Here is a 17,294-nt window from a genome sequence, read left to right on the forward strand (position 1 = left end):
CACAGTACAAACCAGCTTTAAAGAAATATGTTTATTTAAAACTTACACTGAGACAATTAGTAGCTTTAACAGAGAACAAGATAGCTTCAGGAACATAAAACAAGCTATTTTACAATGTCATGTCTCAAGGTGTTCTAAATACTACATCTCTTCTGACTTAAGGGGAGATAGTGAAGATTATATTTTCAGTAGAGTAGGGACCTGGAAACTACTAGCCCAAAAAACTTACTGCATCAACTCAAACTAAATGTTTATTTTACAAATAACTCAACAAGCCCAAGCACACGGATCATAAAATCTTCAAACACCTAGCAAGCACTACTTTTCACAAGTGCATTATGCAGGAGGACTAAGTTAACAAGTGCTCTGCAGTCTGTGCTTCAATGTAAGACATTCGTAGTGATGGTCACTGAGTAAGACAAAAAGCCCTACAAATGTAATAAACAAACAGCAGTGATTTTGCTATCTAATTAAATTACTTGAAGCAAAATGACCACTAGGTTATATTACTGTTATTATATTACATCACTCAACTATGAGCTGTTCTGTTTCCAATGACCAGAACACACGGTATAATAACAAAAACAAAAAAATGGACTATTCTCAAGAAAGTAACAAACTGGAGCGATGAACTGTGCCAAAATGTTTGAGAGACTGAATTGTTTCTCAAATATTTTACAGTTAAAGCACCCTCTGGTGTAGAGAGAGTACTTGGTTTACAGTAATGTACAACACTTTCAAAGACATGAAATGTGGCCAGTATGCTATATTTAAACTTAACTTGAGAAAAGTATCAAAAAAGAAGTCCCTTTAGTTATGCTTGATTAGACCAAATAACTAAAATATACAAATCAGCTCTCCTGTCTACATACAGTATAGTGTTGACGTTAGAATTACAAAGCAGAAAATGAAATATTTTAAACATACCACATGCTACACTAGTCAAGAGGTAAGGAGGAAAAGTGAGCCCTAGAAACTGCCTTACCAGCAGCCTGACGGGTTTAAAAAACACAAAAGCACACAAATCTTCCATAAACACTATCTTTCCAGCTTCAAACTTCTGTTTTATATTAAAAAGGTATATTTAAATTTTTTGGTCCCAGAAATACTATAGAAAACCAGGTGATCAAAACAAAACTCATATCATGAATTTTAAGAGTTTTTAGCAAAAAGTTATTTTTGAACTGGCACAGCAAAAGCAAAGTTGAACATCATGATACACAAGACTAATCATGCAAACAACTGTAAGTGGGATGTGTTACTTAAACACTAAGCTCATGACTGACATTCTCAATATATACCACTGATTTTTTAAGCCATGGTGGGGTAGATATAGTTCAAGGATACCCATTCTAAGATATAAGTAGCCTCACTCAAAATTACATATACTATTACTTTTTGGTATAATGACTTCCTCTGTCTTCTACAAACAAAAGCAAAAGCAACAAAACAAAGGTTTGCTTTAATACACATTAAGCTGTCTTTCTAAAGTCATGTTTTTAACTGCTTACATTACCAAAAACAATATTTTAAGTTTTCTCATCAAAAAGGAAATTTCTTTCCCAAGGAGCTATTTTAGGCCTGATCCTCGTAATTAGAACCTTTCCAAATACTCTGGGAAGTTATTTCCAGTTTAGAATTTCAGAATGTCAGCCTTGAACAGATTTAAGCAAATCTGGTTTCTTTCCTTATTAACAAGTTAGTTAGGATATTTCAGAAACACAAGTTATTGATGTGAAATTACACATGTGAATTCAAATATAAAAATTAGAAAATCAGGAAAACCTGCACACATCATCATGCAATGAAGGACTTACCCCTTCTTTTCAGCCATGGCCTAGGCTGCCTGCTAAGTTAAAAAACAACAGTTTCAATCAAGGTTTTAAAACCAGATTATGCCTAAATCTTATGAGTTATAATTTCTGTCACATCATGTGAAAAAAACACAACCCCACAAATGATGTGGTAATGATTATCTCAGAAGACAACTCTGAGAACAAAAAACAAAAAACACATCACACCCTTCCAGTTAAAAACTATTATTGTAGTGAGATACTAAATTATTTAAACACCATCAAGAAAACGAAGTTTGCTAGCATAGTCTATTAGAGAGAAATGAGAACTTCATTTAGTGAGCTTCATTTAATGATTCTGTCTTACTTGCATAGACCTCTCACAACTAAGAATTAGTGCTTCTCAGAATCCAAATGGCTTTTATTAAAATAACTACAAAGAAATAGAAATTGAGAAAAAGGTAGTGGTGGGATAGGATAATATATCCTTATATGTAGAAATAGACTTGCAGTTTCTCACGCCCACTCCAGTCTAAATTAAATGGATTTAAAATTGATTTTCCACACATTTATTAAAAACTTTTCACCTAGGCAGGGATACTAATTTAAAAATTTCAAGTTCTTAGTATAGAGCCCAACAACTTAGTATAGAGACCTACAACTATTAGTCTTGCAGCAAATAGCCAAAATTTCTGGTTGTGCTTTTCTCTTTTGATATTTGATCACTAACAAGAAGATTAACTATAATGGACTAGGAAAAAAAAATCACTGCACTTGGAATTTGACTTCTAGAATGGTATGCCAAAATGTCTAAGAAGGTAAAGACAGTCCTGAAGAAACAGGATAAATCATTGGACAGGTGGCTCTTTGGGAGGCCAAGGTGGGAGGATTGCTTGAGGAAAGGAGCTTGAGACCAGCCTGGCCAATAAGATGAGACCTCATATCTTAAAAAACCAAAACAACAACAAAAACAAGAAAACCACGTTGTAAACTGTTAGGAATCCTTTATATTAACTGAGCATTAAGAGTAAATTTGAGGACCAGGCATGGTGGCTCACTCCTATAATCCCAGCACTTTGGGAGGCCGAGGTGGGCGGATCATGAGTTCAGGAGTTCGAGACCAGCCTAACCAACATGGTGAAACCCCATCTCTATTAAAAATACAAAAATTAGCCAGGCATGGTGGTACACACCTGCAATCCCAGCTACTCAGGAGGCTGAGGCAGGAGAATCGCATGAACCCAGGAGGTGGAGGTTGCAGTGAGCTGAGACTGCACAACTGCACTCCAGCCAGGGTGACAAAGCGTGACTGTTTCAAAAAAAAAAAAAAAGAGTTAATTTGAGGCCGGGCATGGTGGCTCACACCTAATCCTGGCACCTTGGGAGGCTGACATGGGTGGATCTCCTGAGCCCAGGAGTTGGAGACCAGCCTCGGCAACATGGAGAAACCCTGTCTCTACCAAAAATACAAAAAAAAAATTAGCTGGGCGTGGTGGCACGTGCCTGTAGTCCCAGCTACTCAGTAGGCTGAGGTGGCAGGATGGCTTGCATCCAGGAGGTAAAGGTTGTAGTGAGCCGAGATCGTACCACTGCACTCCAACCTGGGTGACAAAGTGAGACCCCATCCCCTGGCCCCCCAAAAAAAAAAGTCAATTTGAGTGCTAACTTTTATAAAGCTCAGGAGACATAAGAGAATTAGAACAATGTATAAAACTAAATAAAAGATAGCTTCAGTGATCTTTTTAATTTTTGAGACACTGTCTCTCTGTCACCCAAGGTAGAGTGGCATGATCACGGCTCATTTCAGCCTCAACCTCCCCAGGCTCTGGTGATCCTCCCACCTTGGCCTCAACTAGGAAGGACTACAGGCACGTGCCAGCTACCACACTCAGCTAATTTTTGTACTTTTTGTAGAGACAGGGTCTTGCTATGTTTCCCAGGCTGGTCTTGCTGTTTCCCAGGCTGGTCTTGAACTCTTGGGCTCAAAATCTGCCCACCTTAGCCTCCTCCAAAGTGCTGGGATTACAGTCATAAGCCACCGTGCCCAGCCCATAAACCTTTAAAAGCCAAAATTATGTACCCAAATTTGGTATCCTAGGCTCAGGCAAAGTTTAAAAGTGTAGGGCAACTGGATAAAATATAACAATCAGAAATAATAAGGCTTCTCTTTAGCAACATTTCTCTAAATTGGGACTTCCTTCCCATTTTGGAAAAAAACAGTTTCTTGTAGAAAAGAGTAATGGACTGGGTGCGGTGCCTCATGCCTGTAATCCCAGCACTTTGGGAGGCTGAGGCAGGCGGATCATCTGAGGTCAGGAGTTCAAGACCAGCCTGGCCAACGTGGTGAAATCCTATCTCTACTAAAAGCACAAGAATTAGCCAGGCGTGATGGGCGGGTACCTGTAATCCCAGCTACTCGGGATGCTGAGGCAAGAGAATCACTCAAACCTGGCAGGCAGAGGTTGCAGTGAGCTAGTGAGCCGAGATTGCACCACTGCACTCCAGCCTGGGCAACAAGAGTCAAAAAAAAAAAAAAAGGAATAATGAAGATTCTATATAATATGCATTAGAGCAAAAATTAAAATGGAAGGCATTGAGTGTCGATTGTCATAGGCATTATTTACACTCATTAACATATTCTCAAATAATCCTGCAACTCCTGAAAAAAATGTTGAAAAAATTTTAAATGCCTTTGATTTCTCAGTCTACACTAATACCTTTCTTCTTAGAGAAACAAAGTTCACACATGTAACTTGCTCTGTATTTAGTCAATTAGCTAAAGATCTATACTTTTGCCAACTACCCTCACCTCAGACTGAAGGCTTAAAGTCTATAAACAGCTGCTAATGAAAAATATTCAAAAAATGCATGAGCCAATAAAAAATTTCTCATCAGTCACATCTTCTAGGAAGGAAAGTGGCTTTCTAGATAAACATAAAAAATATCAATGCAAACATTCTCAAATTATCTTGCTGAAATATTGAGTGTTTTCATCCAAATTTCAGTCTCACTATTGCACATGCCTCCTGCAGATGAGGGCTCAATGCAGAAGTCAGATCTTGCCAAAATCAATCATTTAATAAAAAATGAAAAAGAATATCAAAGTAAATGTGCAAATAAAATTGCTGCTTAAAGCATGTTCAAAACATAAGTCCCCAAGACAAAGGGGTTATAACTCGTTGGCAGGAAAACAGCAAAGCAACTACACCTGATTTTTCCACTTGTCCTTAATAAGATCTTATTTAGCTAGCACAAACAAACAAACCAAAGACAAAAATTGCAAGCTAACAAAATGACCATGTATTGAACTGAGTCTCCTGTTCTTTAGCTTTTAACTCTATTTCCTTTATATGGGGTAATAATCAGTTCATGTAGAAAATAAGTTATCGACATACTTTTTCAAGTAACAGCCTGGGTTATCTTCAGCTTCACGAAACGCGTATAACAGTCTTAATCGGCACGCTTGAGAGAACCTAGCATTCAATCTGAGAGCTTGGCACTCGCCTCATGTTCAGGGCGTGACGATGTATCTCTTGCATCTGTCTGATGCGGTCCTTCTGCCACATCAGGTTTTGAGGCATAGGGTATCTCTGTGTGCCATGCAAGTACCGGTATGGGATCCTCACGTGACAAGCAGTGGCTCTACAACGAGGTTGTGGCATAGGAGGAAGAAGCATCCACCTCTTCCTCTCCGCACAGTATCGGTAGGCTTCTTTCCGATACTGTTTATCAATATCATCACTGTTTTTCCAGCCTCCTATAATGAAGACATCATCTTTGTAATAGCAAATGGCTGCTCCTTCAATGCTTAGGACTTCTGGAGGCAAGCTTTCAAGGATCTCATCAGACACTTGGCTGGCAATTTTTCTTACTGCCTCTTCGTTTTCTAAACAGTAACTCTTGGGACAACATGATGCTGTCTGATAAAAGTTTGAATTGACCACAGACATTTGGAAAAAGCAGTAATTGTCAATAAGCGGCAAAGATTCCACATCTTGCCACTGTCGAGTCTCTGTATCATAGCAAGTAATTACAGCCTTTAATCCATCTTCAGTGTCCCGGTCTACAGGAGTGCGGGCGGCAATGTATACAAACCGGTCTTCAATGGCTAGTGCTTTTACATCCCGAAGAATCTTTGGTGCCGATTCCAAGTTGTGCCATTTATCAAGCTCAGGATTATAAACAGTCACATCTTTAAAACCAGGACTAAAGTTGCCATGTCCTCCAATGCTATAGAGCTTCCCTTTGACTTCTGTTAGTCCAAAAGAATGCTTTCTTGTCATCAGACTACAAACATGTTCCCATGTATTCAAATTTGGGTTATACCTTTCTACAGTTTTAGCAAACCCTGGCTCCATTGATCCAGCAACATACACGTAGGATTCTGTTACTGCAACAGCATGTCCATCAAGGTGATTATGAATATGTGGCAGATTTACCCATCTGTCCTCATCAACAAAATATCCCACACATTCACTTAAATAGTCCCCTCCTTCTGACACACCTCCAATAACCATGATCACATCCATGTTTTGCCCATAACGAGGCAATAGTGAGACATGAGAAGTGGGGTGCTGGCATGTGCCAGATTGCATATTCTCAGCTCTCAGAGCGTGTCTCTCCACTGCGTCAGCGACCAACTTGACGCAAACTTCATTATTGGCTACCAGCCTCTCTGGTTTGACATGTCGAGTAAGGTAGGTAGGTTTCATCTGGGACAACCTGAGCAATTTAAAAAGTTCTTCAAAGTATCTCTCTCTCTCTTCAGCATTTCTCTGAACCCATTTCAAAACGGTTTCAAAGAGAACCTCTTCAGAATCAACCGTAATTTCCAAATCTGAAAGCCAGTCTCTAATGAGATGGAAAGGTAATGTATAAAATTCTTCATCCTGAATCACTTTGTGGAAATTTCTCCGTATCATATCAGCAGCCTTCAGAGCAAGTTGGCTCAGGGTGTACATGTGTGCTAAGCTATGAATTGCCACACAATTTGAGAGATGAAGTTTTTTCTTGAGAAATTCTCCACAAAATTCTTTTAAACGAATGAGTAGGAACCTAAAATCAAGAAAAAGAGAAAAGATTAATTTTTCAAATGTGCATATTTTATGTGGTTACTTGTTTCTTTTTTTTGAGACAGGGTCTCACTCTGCCACCCATGCTGGAGTGCAGTGGCATGATCTCGGCTCACTGAAACCTCTACCTCCTGGGTTCCAGCGATTCTCCTGCCTCAGCTTCCTGAGTAGTTGGGGCATGCCACCATGTCCAGCTAATTTTTGCATTTTTAGTAGAGACAGGGTTTCACCATATTGGCCAGGCTGGTCTCAAACTCCTGACCTCAAAGTGATCCACCCACCTCAGCCTCCCAAAGTGCTGGGATTACAGGTGTGAGCTGCCGTGCCCGGCCTACATTTTTTTTTTTTTCCAGACAGAGTCTCACTTTATCGGCTAGGCTGGTGTGCAGTGGCACAATCTTGGCTCATGGCAACCTCCGTCTCCCAGGCTCATGCAATTCTCCTGCCTCAGCCTCCCGAGTAGCTGGGATTACAGGCGTGTGCCACCACGCCCGGCTAATCTTTGTACGTTTAGTAGAGACAGGGTTTCACCGTATTGGCCAGGCTGGTCTCGAACTCTTGACCTCAAAGTGATCCGCCTGCCTCGGCCTCCCAAAGTGCTGGGATTACAGGTGTGAGCTGCCATGCCCGGCCTACATATCTCAAAAAAAAAAAAAAAAAAAAAAAAACCCCAAAAAACAGTCTCTCTTTATCGGCCAGGCTGGTGTGCAGTGGCACAATCTTGGCTCACGGCAACCTCCTTCTCCCAGGCTCATGCAATTCTCCTGCCTCAGCCTCCCGAGTAGCTGGGATTACAGGTGTGTGCCACCACACCCAGCTAATTTTTGTATTTTTAGTAGAGACGGGGTTTCACCATGTTGGCCACGCTGGTCTCGAACTCCTGACCTCAAGCATCCACCTACCTCGGCCTCTCAAAGTGCTGAGATTACAGGCATGGGCCACGGTGCCTGGCCATGGCCTACATTAAAAAAAATTATTATTTTTTTGTAGAGATGGGGTCTTACTATATTGTCTGCACTGGTCTTGAACTCCTTGCTTTAAGCAATCCTCCTGCCTCTGCTTCCCAAAGTGTTTGGGATTACAGGTGTGAGCCACCACACCCAGCTTATGGTCACATTTCGAGAGCATCTAAATTATACATATTGAAATAGTTAGATTAATCTCACTTTATACACAAAATCTGAAAAACAAACAAACAAACACAAAAAAACCACCACCAAATTAGAAAATATTGTGCTGGCAAAGTATGTTTAAAAGCACATATAGGCTGGGCGTGGGGCCTCACACCTATAATCCCGGCACTTTGGGAACCTGAGGGTCGCTTGAGCCAGGAGTTCAAGACCAGCCTGGGAAACACGGCAAAACCAAGTCCCAAGTCTCTTTAAAAAAAGGCACATGGCTGGGCGCAGTGGCTCACACCTATAATCCCAGCATTTTGGGAGGCTGAGGCAGGCAGATCACTTGAAGTCAGGAGTTTGAGACCAGGCTGGCCAACAACAGGGTGAAACCCTGTCTCTAATAAAAATACAAAAATTAGCTGGGCATGGTGGTGGGCACCTGTAATCCCAGCTACTCGGGAGGCTGAGGCAGGAGAATCACCTGAATCTGGGAGGCAGTGGTTGTAGGGAGCTGAGATTGTGCCACTGCACTCCAGGTTGGGTGACAGAGCAAGATTCTGTCTCAAAAAAAATAAAAATAAAAATAAAAAGCACATATAGAGCTGGGCAGGGAGATGCATGCCTGTAGTCTCAACTACTCAGGAGGCTTAGGCAAGAGGATTGGCTGAGGTCAGGAGTTCAAGGCTGCAGTAAGCTATAATCGTGCCTGTGAATAGCCATTGCACTCCAGCCTGGGCAACATAGCAAGACTGTCTCTTAAAAAAAGCATATATAGGCCGGGCACAGTGGCTCATGCCTGTAATCCCAGCACTTTGGGAGGCCAAGGCGGGTGGATCATGAGGTCAGGAGTTCAAAACCAGCCTGGCCAACATGGTAAAACCTCGTCTCTACTAAAAATACAAAAAAAATTAGCCAGGCATGGTGGCAGGCAACTGTAATCCCAGCTACTCCAGAGGCTGAGGCAGGAGAATGGCTTGAACCTGGGAGGCAGCGGTTGCAGTGAGCTGGGATTGTGCCACTGTACTCCAGCCTAGGCAACACAGCAAGACTGTGTCTCAAGAAAAAAAAAAAAAAAGCATATATAAAAATCTTATTTATATATAAAATATAAAGTATTATTTATATTATATACTTTATATAATTACCTATCATATATGTGAAATACATACATATATACACACATATACATATATAAAAACACAAAATAGAGTTTTTATTTTAAGAGACAGGGTTTTGCTATGCTGCAGTGGCTATTCACAGGTGCGATTACAGTGCGCTACAGCCCCAAACTCCTGGGCTCAAGCAATCCTTCTGCCTCGGCTTCCAGAGTAGGAGGGACTACAGGCACATGCCACTGTGTCTGGCTGGAGGTTTTTCTTTTTTTTTTTTTGAGACAGTGTTTCGCTCTCGTTGCCCAAGCTGGAGTGCAGTGGCACGATCTCGGCTCACTGCAACCTCTGCCTCCTGGGTTCAAGCGATTCTCCTGCCTCAGCCTCCTGAGTAGCTGGGATTACAGGCGCGCGCCACCACATCTGGCTAATTTCTTGTATTTTTAGTAGAAACAGGGTTTCACCATGTTAGCCAGGCTGGTCTCAAACTCCTGACCTCAGGTGACCCACTTGCCTCGCCCTCCCAAAGTGCTGGGGTTACAGGCGTGAGCCACCACGCCCGGCCACACACCTTATTTTCACTTTAATTTGTCCATGGCAAAGGCAAATCCCTATCCAAACTTGTTTTTGCCATCCTTTCCTAATTCCTTGCTAGTCACCAGTCCCCTTTTTTTTTTTTGAGACAGATCAGATTCTCACCGTTACCCAGGCTGGAGTGCAGTGGTGCAATCATGGCTCACTGCAACCTTGACCTCCAGGGCTCAAGTGATTCTCCCACCTTAACTTCCCAAGTTGCTGGGACTACAGGAACGTTGTTGTTGTTTTTCCCCCCCGAGATGGAGTTTCGCTCTTATTGCCCAGGCTGGAGTGCAATGGCACAATCTTGGCTCACTGCAACCTCTGCCCCCTGGGTTCAAGCGATTCTCCTGCGTCAGCCTCCCGAGTAGCTAGGATTATAGGCACCTGCCACCACGCCCAGCTAACTTTTTGTATTTTTAGTAGAGACAGGGTTTCATCATGTTGGCCAGGCTGGTCTCGAACTCTTGACCTCAGGTGATCCACCCACCTCGGCCACCCAAAGTGCTGGAATTACAGGCGTGAGCCACTGCGCCTGGCCACCCAGATAATTTTTTTTTTTTAATTTTTTTGTAGAGACAAGGTTTTGCCATGTTGGCCAGACTGGTCTCAAACTCCTGAGCTCAAGCAATCTGCCCACTTTAGTGCTGAGATTACAGGTGTGAGCCACCACGCCCAGCCCACCAGTCTCCTCTTAAATGAAACAGGGTCTCAGTGAAGGGACTTTATGGTATAAAGTAACAGCCAGGCAGGAACTTCTTTGGGGGTCTGTTCGGTCAGATATCAGAAGGAATGGCCCCCTTTACTCAGATCTAGGCTTTCTGCTAGAGGTTTTATTTCATTTTTAAATTTTTCTCCAGGATCATAGATTCAAGTTGCCCTGAATATATACTCCCTGTGTCAGAGGTTTTAATCTCATCACCAGAGCTTTTTCTTTGGGCAGCCAGAGGGGATGGGGTACTGAGAAGATTTGTCCTGAACTGGGTTCTCATCAAGGCAGGGATGCAAAGCAAACTCAAACATCGGAAGCAGAAAACAAAAGAAAAACACAACAAAAAAATGTGTAGGGTTGGGCGCAGTGGTTCAGGCCAGGTGCAGTGGCTCAGGCCTATAATCCCAACACTTTGGGAGGCAGAGGTGGGTGGATCACCTGAGGTCAGGAGTTCGAGACCAGCCTGGCCAACATGATGAACCCCCATCTCTACTAAAAATACAAAAAATTAGCTGGGCGTGGTGGCAGGTGCCAATAATCCTAGCTACTCAGGAGGCTGAGGCAGGAGAATCCCTTGAACCCGGGAGGTGGAGGTTGCAGTAAGCCGAGATCACGCCACTGCACTCCAGCGACAGAATGAGATGCTATCTCAAAAAACAAAAAACAAAACAAAACAAAAAACAAAACAACAACAACAAAAATTAGCTGGGTGTGGTAGCGTGCATCTGTTATCCCAGCTACTCAGGAGCCTGAGGCACAAGAATTGCCTGAACCTGGGGTCAGAGGTTGCAGTGAGCTGAGATCACGCCACTGCACTCCATCCTGGGCGACATAGTACAAAACATGTGTAGGTTAAAAAACAAAAGAAAGTGATTTGGCATGTAGCTGACTAGATATTGTCTGCTCACCTAAATCCATTTAAAGTTTAATTTAAAAAAAAACCACAATCGTTTCAGACAAATTCATAAATCTGGCAGCAATCAGCCTGAGGATAGCCAATTTGAGACCACTGCTTTAAAAAGACTAAGTCCCCAAAACTGAGAAGAACCTTAAACAAGATTAAGAATCACTTCATCAATTCAGGCCTCTCCCAATTCAGTAACCATTTGTTATTAGTGACTGTGCTTAGTAACTGTCTTAACTATGATATGAAAATCAATAAGGCAGGCTCCCTTCACCCTTTTAAGAGAACATATCATTTTAGAGATAAAACAAAGACAAAGTAGAGTGGTATGGGATACAGTGGCTCCGAGACATGTCTAGGTGCCAGTGTCACCTGATTCCCAGGCTGCCCTGGGCTCCTAGTTTTAGCAGGCACTCCAGGTAATTCGGAGACAAATTCCCTTAGGTGTCTGGAAGCAATGCTCTATGAAAATAGCTGTCATACACTAGGCATCTGTCATGTGAGGGGCATTGTGCATATCCTATTATCATATTTCTGATCCTTACAAATGCCCAGTGAGGCAGGCATCAACAGATATATGTATTTAGGGGTTTGGGGGTGGGGGCCGGGTCCTGCCTCAGAGCTGATGGGAAGATTAAATGTGATGGTTGCAGGGCACTTTGAACAGTGCCTGACAAAAGCCATTGGCTTAGCTGCTGACAGATGGAGAGAAGAAGTTGAGTTTTTAGTAAAATGCCTGGAGTATCCTCTCCTCTCCTCTAACTCCCTAATAGAGCAGGAGCAAATCTGACAAACTCAAGATGATATGACAGAATCAAACATACCTTTGAGTGAGTGCAATGACCCTTTTCCACCCATTTTCATGCAACAAACCTCTCTCCCTCAGAGCTATGCCCATCCCACTCCACCTTCTCATTGATGACCCAGCCTCTTGAGAAAACAGAGACAATCAAGCAGGAACTTCATCTTCCCACCACCCAATCCACCAGCAGTTGTTCCCTATACTTTGCAGTCCAACCGTTCCAATTTTAATATGGATTCTACACTGAAGAATAACCAGAATATTTCAACCCAAAATATACTCATTTGACATATTCAGAGGGGCCGAAACCACAGTAATAGCTTTGAAGAGCTGTCTTTTGTGGGGGCGATTTGCATCTGTAGAGAAAATCTACATTAATGAGGTAAACAGCAAGGAAAACAGGGATGCAAACAGGCTTTCTCTGAGGCCTCCCCTTACTCAGATCGAGGAAAGACGCACTCACAGGAAAAACTAAGGAGGCTAAGGTCTGACACTTTAAAGATCTGACAGAAACTTTTCCCACAGGCTACATCCATTTTTTCTGACAGCTGCTGCCCGTGAGGTTTCACCTGCATAACAGGACAGCCTGTGCTTGCCAAGCTTTCCTCTCCTGGCTCTCCCATAACCTGTCTTGATGCATTCCAAGCCCCTATTCTTTCTATAACCACAGGATGTTTAAGTATAAAAACTTCAGTCACCCTTAGAGTTTTCATATTTTGTATGACTCTCGAGCACAAATGTGCCTGTAATAATCTGCTATGCTTTTCTCTGTCCTATATAACCTGTCTTTTATTATAAGAATGTCAGTTGTGGCTGGGTGTGGTGGCTCACGCCTGTGATCCCAGCACTTTGGGAGGCCAAGGCGGGTCAGGAGTTCAAGACCAGCCTGGCCAACATAGTGAAACCCCATCTTTACTAAAAATACAAAAATTAGCAGGGCGTGGTGGCAGATGCCTGTAATCTCAGCTACTTGGGAGGCTGAGGCAGGAGAATAGCTTGAACCTGGGAGGCAGAGGTTGCAGTGAGCCGAGATTGCGCCATTGCACTCCAGCCTGGGAAACAGAGCGAGACTCTTGTCTCAAAAAAAAAAAAAAAAAAAAAAGAATGTCAGCTGTGACCCCTTTATGAGGGGGAGGAAAGGGATCACCCCTCTTCCATCCCGACGGTTCCCTTCTTGCTTGCAAGGACTTTACACCTGCAATTATTCCCCTGCTCCTGTAACACCAATTACTCATCTTCTACTGAATCATTTTCAGCAGCACACAGACATGCTCTAGTATCTTTTACCTTGGTGGGATTGTCCCCCAAAACATTTACACGTGTCTGATCCTCTTTATAAAGCAAAGCTTAACTAGCTCTTGTCAACGGCATCTCTGACCTGCAACCATCACTTATGGGTTGACAGAGTTGACACGATTGGCTACTCCCTCCTTGATATCCTTCCTTTCTACGTTTCCATGAGATCAGTCTCCTCTTTAAGACTCTCTTTTTTTGAGACCGAGTCTCTCACTCTGTTGCCCAGGCTGGGGTGCAGTGGTGCGATCTCAGCTCACTGCAACCTCCACCTCCTGGGTTCAAGCAATTCTCCTGCCTCAGCCTCCTGAGTAGTTGGGATTACAGGCACCTGCCACCACGCCCTGCTAATTTTTTTTTTTTTTTTTTTTTTGAGATGCAGTCTCACTCTGTTGCCTAGGCTGGAGTGCAGTGGCACGATCTCGGCTCACTGCAACTTCCGCCTCCTGGGTTCACGCCATTCTCCTGCCTCAGTCTCCCGAGTAGCTGGGACTACAGGCACCCGCCACTACGCCTGGCTAATTTTTTTTTTTTTGTATTTTTAGTAGAGACGGGGTTTCATCATGTTAGCCAGGATGGTCTCGATCTCCTGACCTCCTGATCCACCTGCCTCGGCCTCCCAAAGTGCTAGGGTTACAGGCGTGAGCCACTGCACCCGGCCTAATTTTTTGTATTTTTAGTAGAGACGGGGTTTCATCATGTTGGCCAGGCTGGTCAAGTGATCCATCTGCCTCGGCCTCCCAAAGTGCTGGGATTACAGGCGTGAGCCACTTCGCTCAGCCGGCTATTTTACATTCTAGAGAACCCCAGGGCTCAGTCTTGCCTACCCTCTCCCCCTGCCCCTTTTCTATGTATAGGCCTTAAGTAATACCATCCAGCCCCAAGGCTTTAGTTACCATTTATACGGTAATTTTCCCTATCTGTATCTCTAGCTCCCATGCACTTCCCAGGGATCTCCTTAACCAAATCCAAAAACTCCTGATCTTACTCCCAAATCCGCTCTTCAGCAATCTTCCACATTTTAATAATTCCATCTTTCCCATTGCTTGGGTCAAACAGGTAGCAGTCTTTTCCCTTATACCCCACGTCAAATCCATCAGCAAATTCATCTCATCCACTTTCAAAATATATCTGGAACCAGAGCAGTTCTCATCACCTTTACTTCTCCCTCCTCAATCGAAGCCTCCACCACCACTGCCACAACCTCCTACACTAGTCTCTCTGCGTCTGCCTTTCGTGCCCCCTCCTCCCCAATGCCACATCCTTTGTTCTTTTTTTTTTTTTTTTTTGAGACAGAGTCTTGCTCTGTCGGCCAGGCTGGAGTGCAGTGGCGCAATCTCAGTTTACTGCAACCTCAGCCTCCCGCCTCCCAGGCTCAAGCGATTCTGGTGTCTCAGCCTCCCCAACAGCTGGGATTACAGGCACGCCACCACGCCCGGTTAATTTTTGTACGTTTAGTAGAGACAGGGGTTTCACCATGTTGGCCAGGCTGGTCTCGAACTCCTGACCTCAAGCATTCACCCACCTCGGCCTCTCAAAGTGCTGAGATTACAGGCGTGGGCCACCGCGCCTGGCCGCCACATCCTTTTTTCAACACAGCACTATTCATCAAATCAGACTGCATCATTCCTCTGCCCCAAACCTTCCCATTTCAATCAGAGTAAAAGCTCATATCCTTCCACAGGCCATCAAGGCCCTACGGGATCCGGATCCATGCCCATTACCATCCTGGGGCTTCTCCTGTTCCTCTCATCCTGCATCCCTTTGATACAGCCACACTGGCTCCCCGCTGTTCTCTAACATACAAGCTCAACCTCAGAGCCTCTGTACCTGTGTCCCCTACCTGACACAGTCTACCTTACCTCCTTCGGTTCTTAGCAAAACGTCTTCTTCATAGGGCATTCTCTATCCACCCAATTTGAAAAGCACTTCCTCTCCCCCAGCACTTTCTATGTACTCCCCCCATGCTTTATTTTTCATCAGTGATAACAATCATCCAACAGGCTATACATTTAACAATCATCCAACAGGCTATACATTTAACAATCATCCAACAGGCTATACATTTTACTTATTTACCGTCCATCTACCAACCTAAGTGCGATAAGGAGAAGGAATTTTGTCTGTTTTGATCACTGCTGAAACCCTAGCACCTTAGAATCCCGCATCTCAGCTGATGCGTAACAGGCGCTCAACAGGCATTTTTGTTAACGTATCTGTAAGATGATAACTGCCAAAACAAACGCCTCTCCATCTTTATAAACGGTATTACCTGCCTTCTAACCAGTCTCTGGAGCATTCCTGCTCCCTACAATCCGTTTACCACAGTGGCAGAATAATATTAAAATATTTAAATCAGATATTTCTTTACCCAGCTTCCTATCACACTTAGTGAAATCCAAACTCCTTATTCCAAAGCATCTCACGCATCCTTCTACCCTTCATCCACTAGATCCAGCCTCACTGGACTGTATTTTAATTCTCTTCTCTAAGCCAAACTGGATCCTGCCTGAGGGCCTTTGCGCTGTCTGGAATATTCATTCCCCATCTTTGCACGGTCAGTTATTTTTTGACATTCAGAGGTCGATCTAAACTTCACCTCCTCAGAAAGATCTTTATTCAATCCCTAGCCTTTCACTCCTTTTGAACGTCAGCACAACAGTTACCATATACTGACTTTCCTATTCATCACTTTTGTCCTGCCACCTAGTATCTGAGCTCCCTGGGCGCGGGGCGCCCTCGCCGGACCTGATGGTGCATCCTCCTCGCCCACCGCGGTGGCTGCCCCCAAGCAGGCGCTCAGCGAGTGTGAAACCAATGCGTTCACTCAGGACTCGCGAGCTGCCGTGGCAGGCACTGCCCTCCCCTCCGCCGGCGAGCATCTCCCCCTCTCCGCGCCCGCCGCCCTCCGCGCTCCCGCCTCCCTCGCCTACCTGTCGGCCAACTCCAGCACTTCGTGCACGCTGCCCGTGCTGACGCGGATGCGCCCGGTGTACATGTACTCGATAACGGCTTCCACCGTGTCGGGTTCGGGCCCCGGCTCGGAGCTCCACTTGCGCATCTCCACCCGTCCCGAGCGGGACTCGGAAAACTGGCCCGAGAGAAGGGGCGTGAAGTACTCGGTGGCGGCAGCCAGTACCGAGCGGTGGGCCCGGAACTCGCGGCCTCCAGCCCCGCCGAAGCACAGGGTAATGTCGCAGAAGAGGCCCTGGCGCCGCTGCTCGTTCTGCCGCCAGGACAGCTCTGAGCAGTGAGAGCTGCACTCGAAATCCTCGGCTTCTGGGCCCGGATCGCCCCCGCTCGCCTCCATTGCAGAAATCCCCGGCCCAGGCCCGAAGTCCACCGTGCCGCTGCCTCGGACCTCGGCGGCCAGTCCTGCCGAGCCGGCGGCGGCCGTCTCCATGCTCTCCATCTCCAGTACCTGAAGAGATGCAGCCGCGGCCGCCGCCGCCGCCGCCGCCACTGCCGCAGCCGCCATCTTGACGCCGCTGCGCCCGGCCCCCACAGCCTCGGAACGATGCGGCCGTTTGGTGCGCCACAGAGGGATTCTGGGATTAAATAGTGCGCGCGGGGCGGGGCCAGGTCGCCCGCCGGCCGCGCATGCGCCGCCTCGCCTCCAGCAGCCTTGCCTACCTTGGTGAGGTCCGGCAGTAACAGTCGCCCGGTCCAGAAGACTTCGCCCCAGGCCTGCCCCCAGGACGTCGGTGCGAGGATGGCTCGCTCCCTTTACTTAGTGGGTAGCATGCTCTCTGCAGTCATTTTGTGGAGTAAAAGCCACCTTAGACCATCACCTGTTGTTAAAGCCTTGAGTGGCAATACAGGATTTTTATAAGATCTAGCCCCAGCCAAGTGGATGAGGGATGAATGAGTTACTCGTTATCCGGTTTTTTTGTTTTTTTGTTTTTGTTTTTGAGA

At 44.9% G+C, this 17,294-nt stretch overlaps 1 protein-coding gene across 1 annotated transcript; it reads right to left on the reverse strand.

Moving 5' to 3' along the window:
- Positions 1-16: 16 nt before the first annotated feature.
- Positions 17-16,892, reverse strand: KLHL11 (kelch like family member 11). Its single transcript, XM_002827533.6, has 2 exons — positions 16,313-16,892; positions 17-6,848 (listed from the first exon to the last, which is right to left on the reverse strand). Exons 1-2 carry the CDS (start codon positions 16,855-16,857, stop codon positions 5,267-5,269), a joined length of 2,127 nt encoding a protein of 708 aa, XP_002827579.1. The 5' UTR covers positions 16,858-16,892; the 3' UTR covers positions 17-5,266.
- Positions 16,893-17,294: the final 402 nt, after the last annotated feature.

The sequence above is a fragment of the Pongo abelii genome, chromosome 19 (genome assembly GCF_028885655.2).
Source record: "Pongo abelii isolate AG06213 chromosome 19, NHGRI_mPonAbe1-v2.0_pri, whole genome shotgun sequence".
In the NCBI taxonomy this organism is placed as follows: Eukaryota; Metazoa; Chordata; class Mammalia; order Primates; family Hominidae; genus Pongo; species Pongo abelii.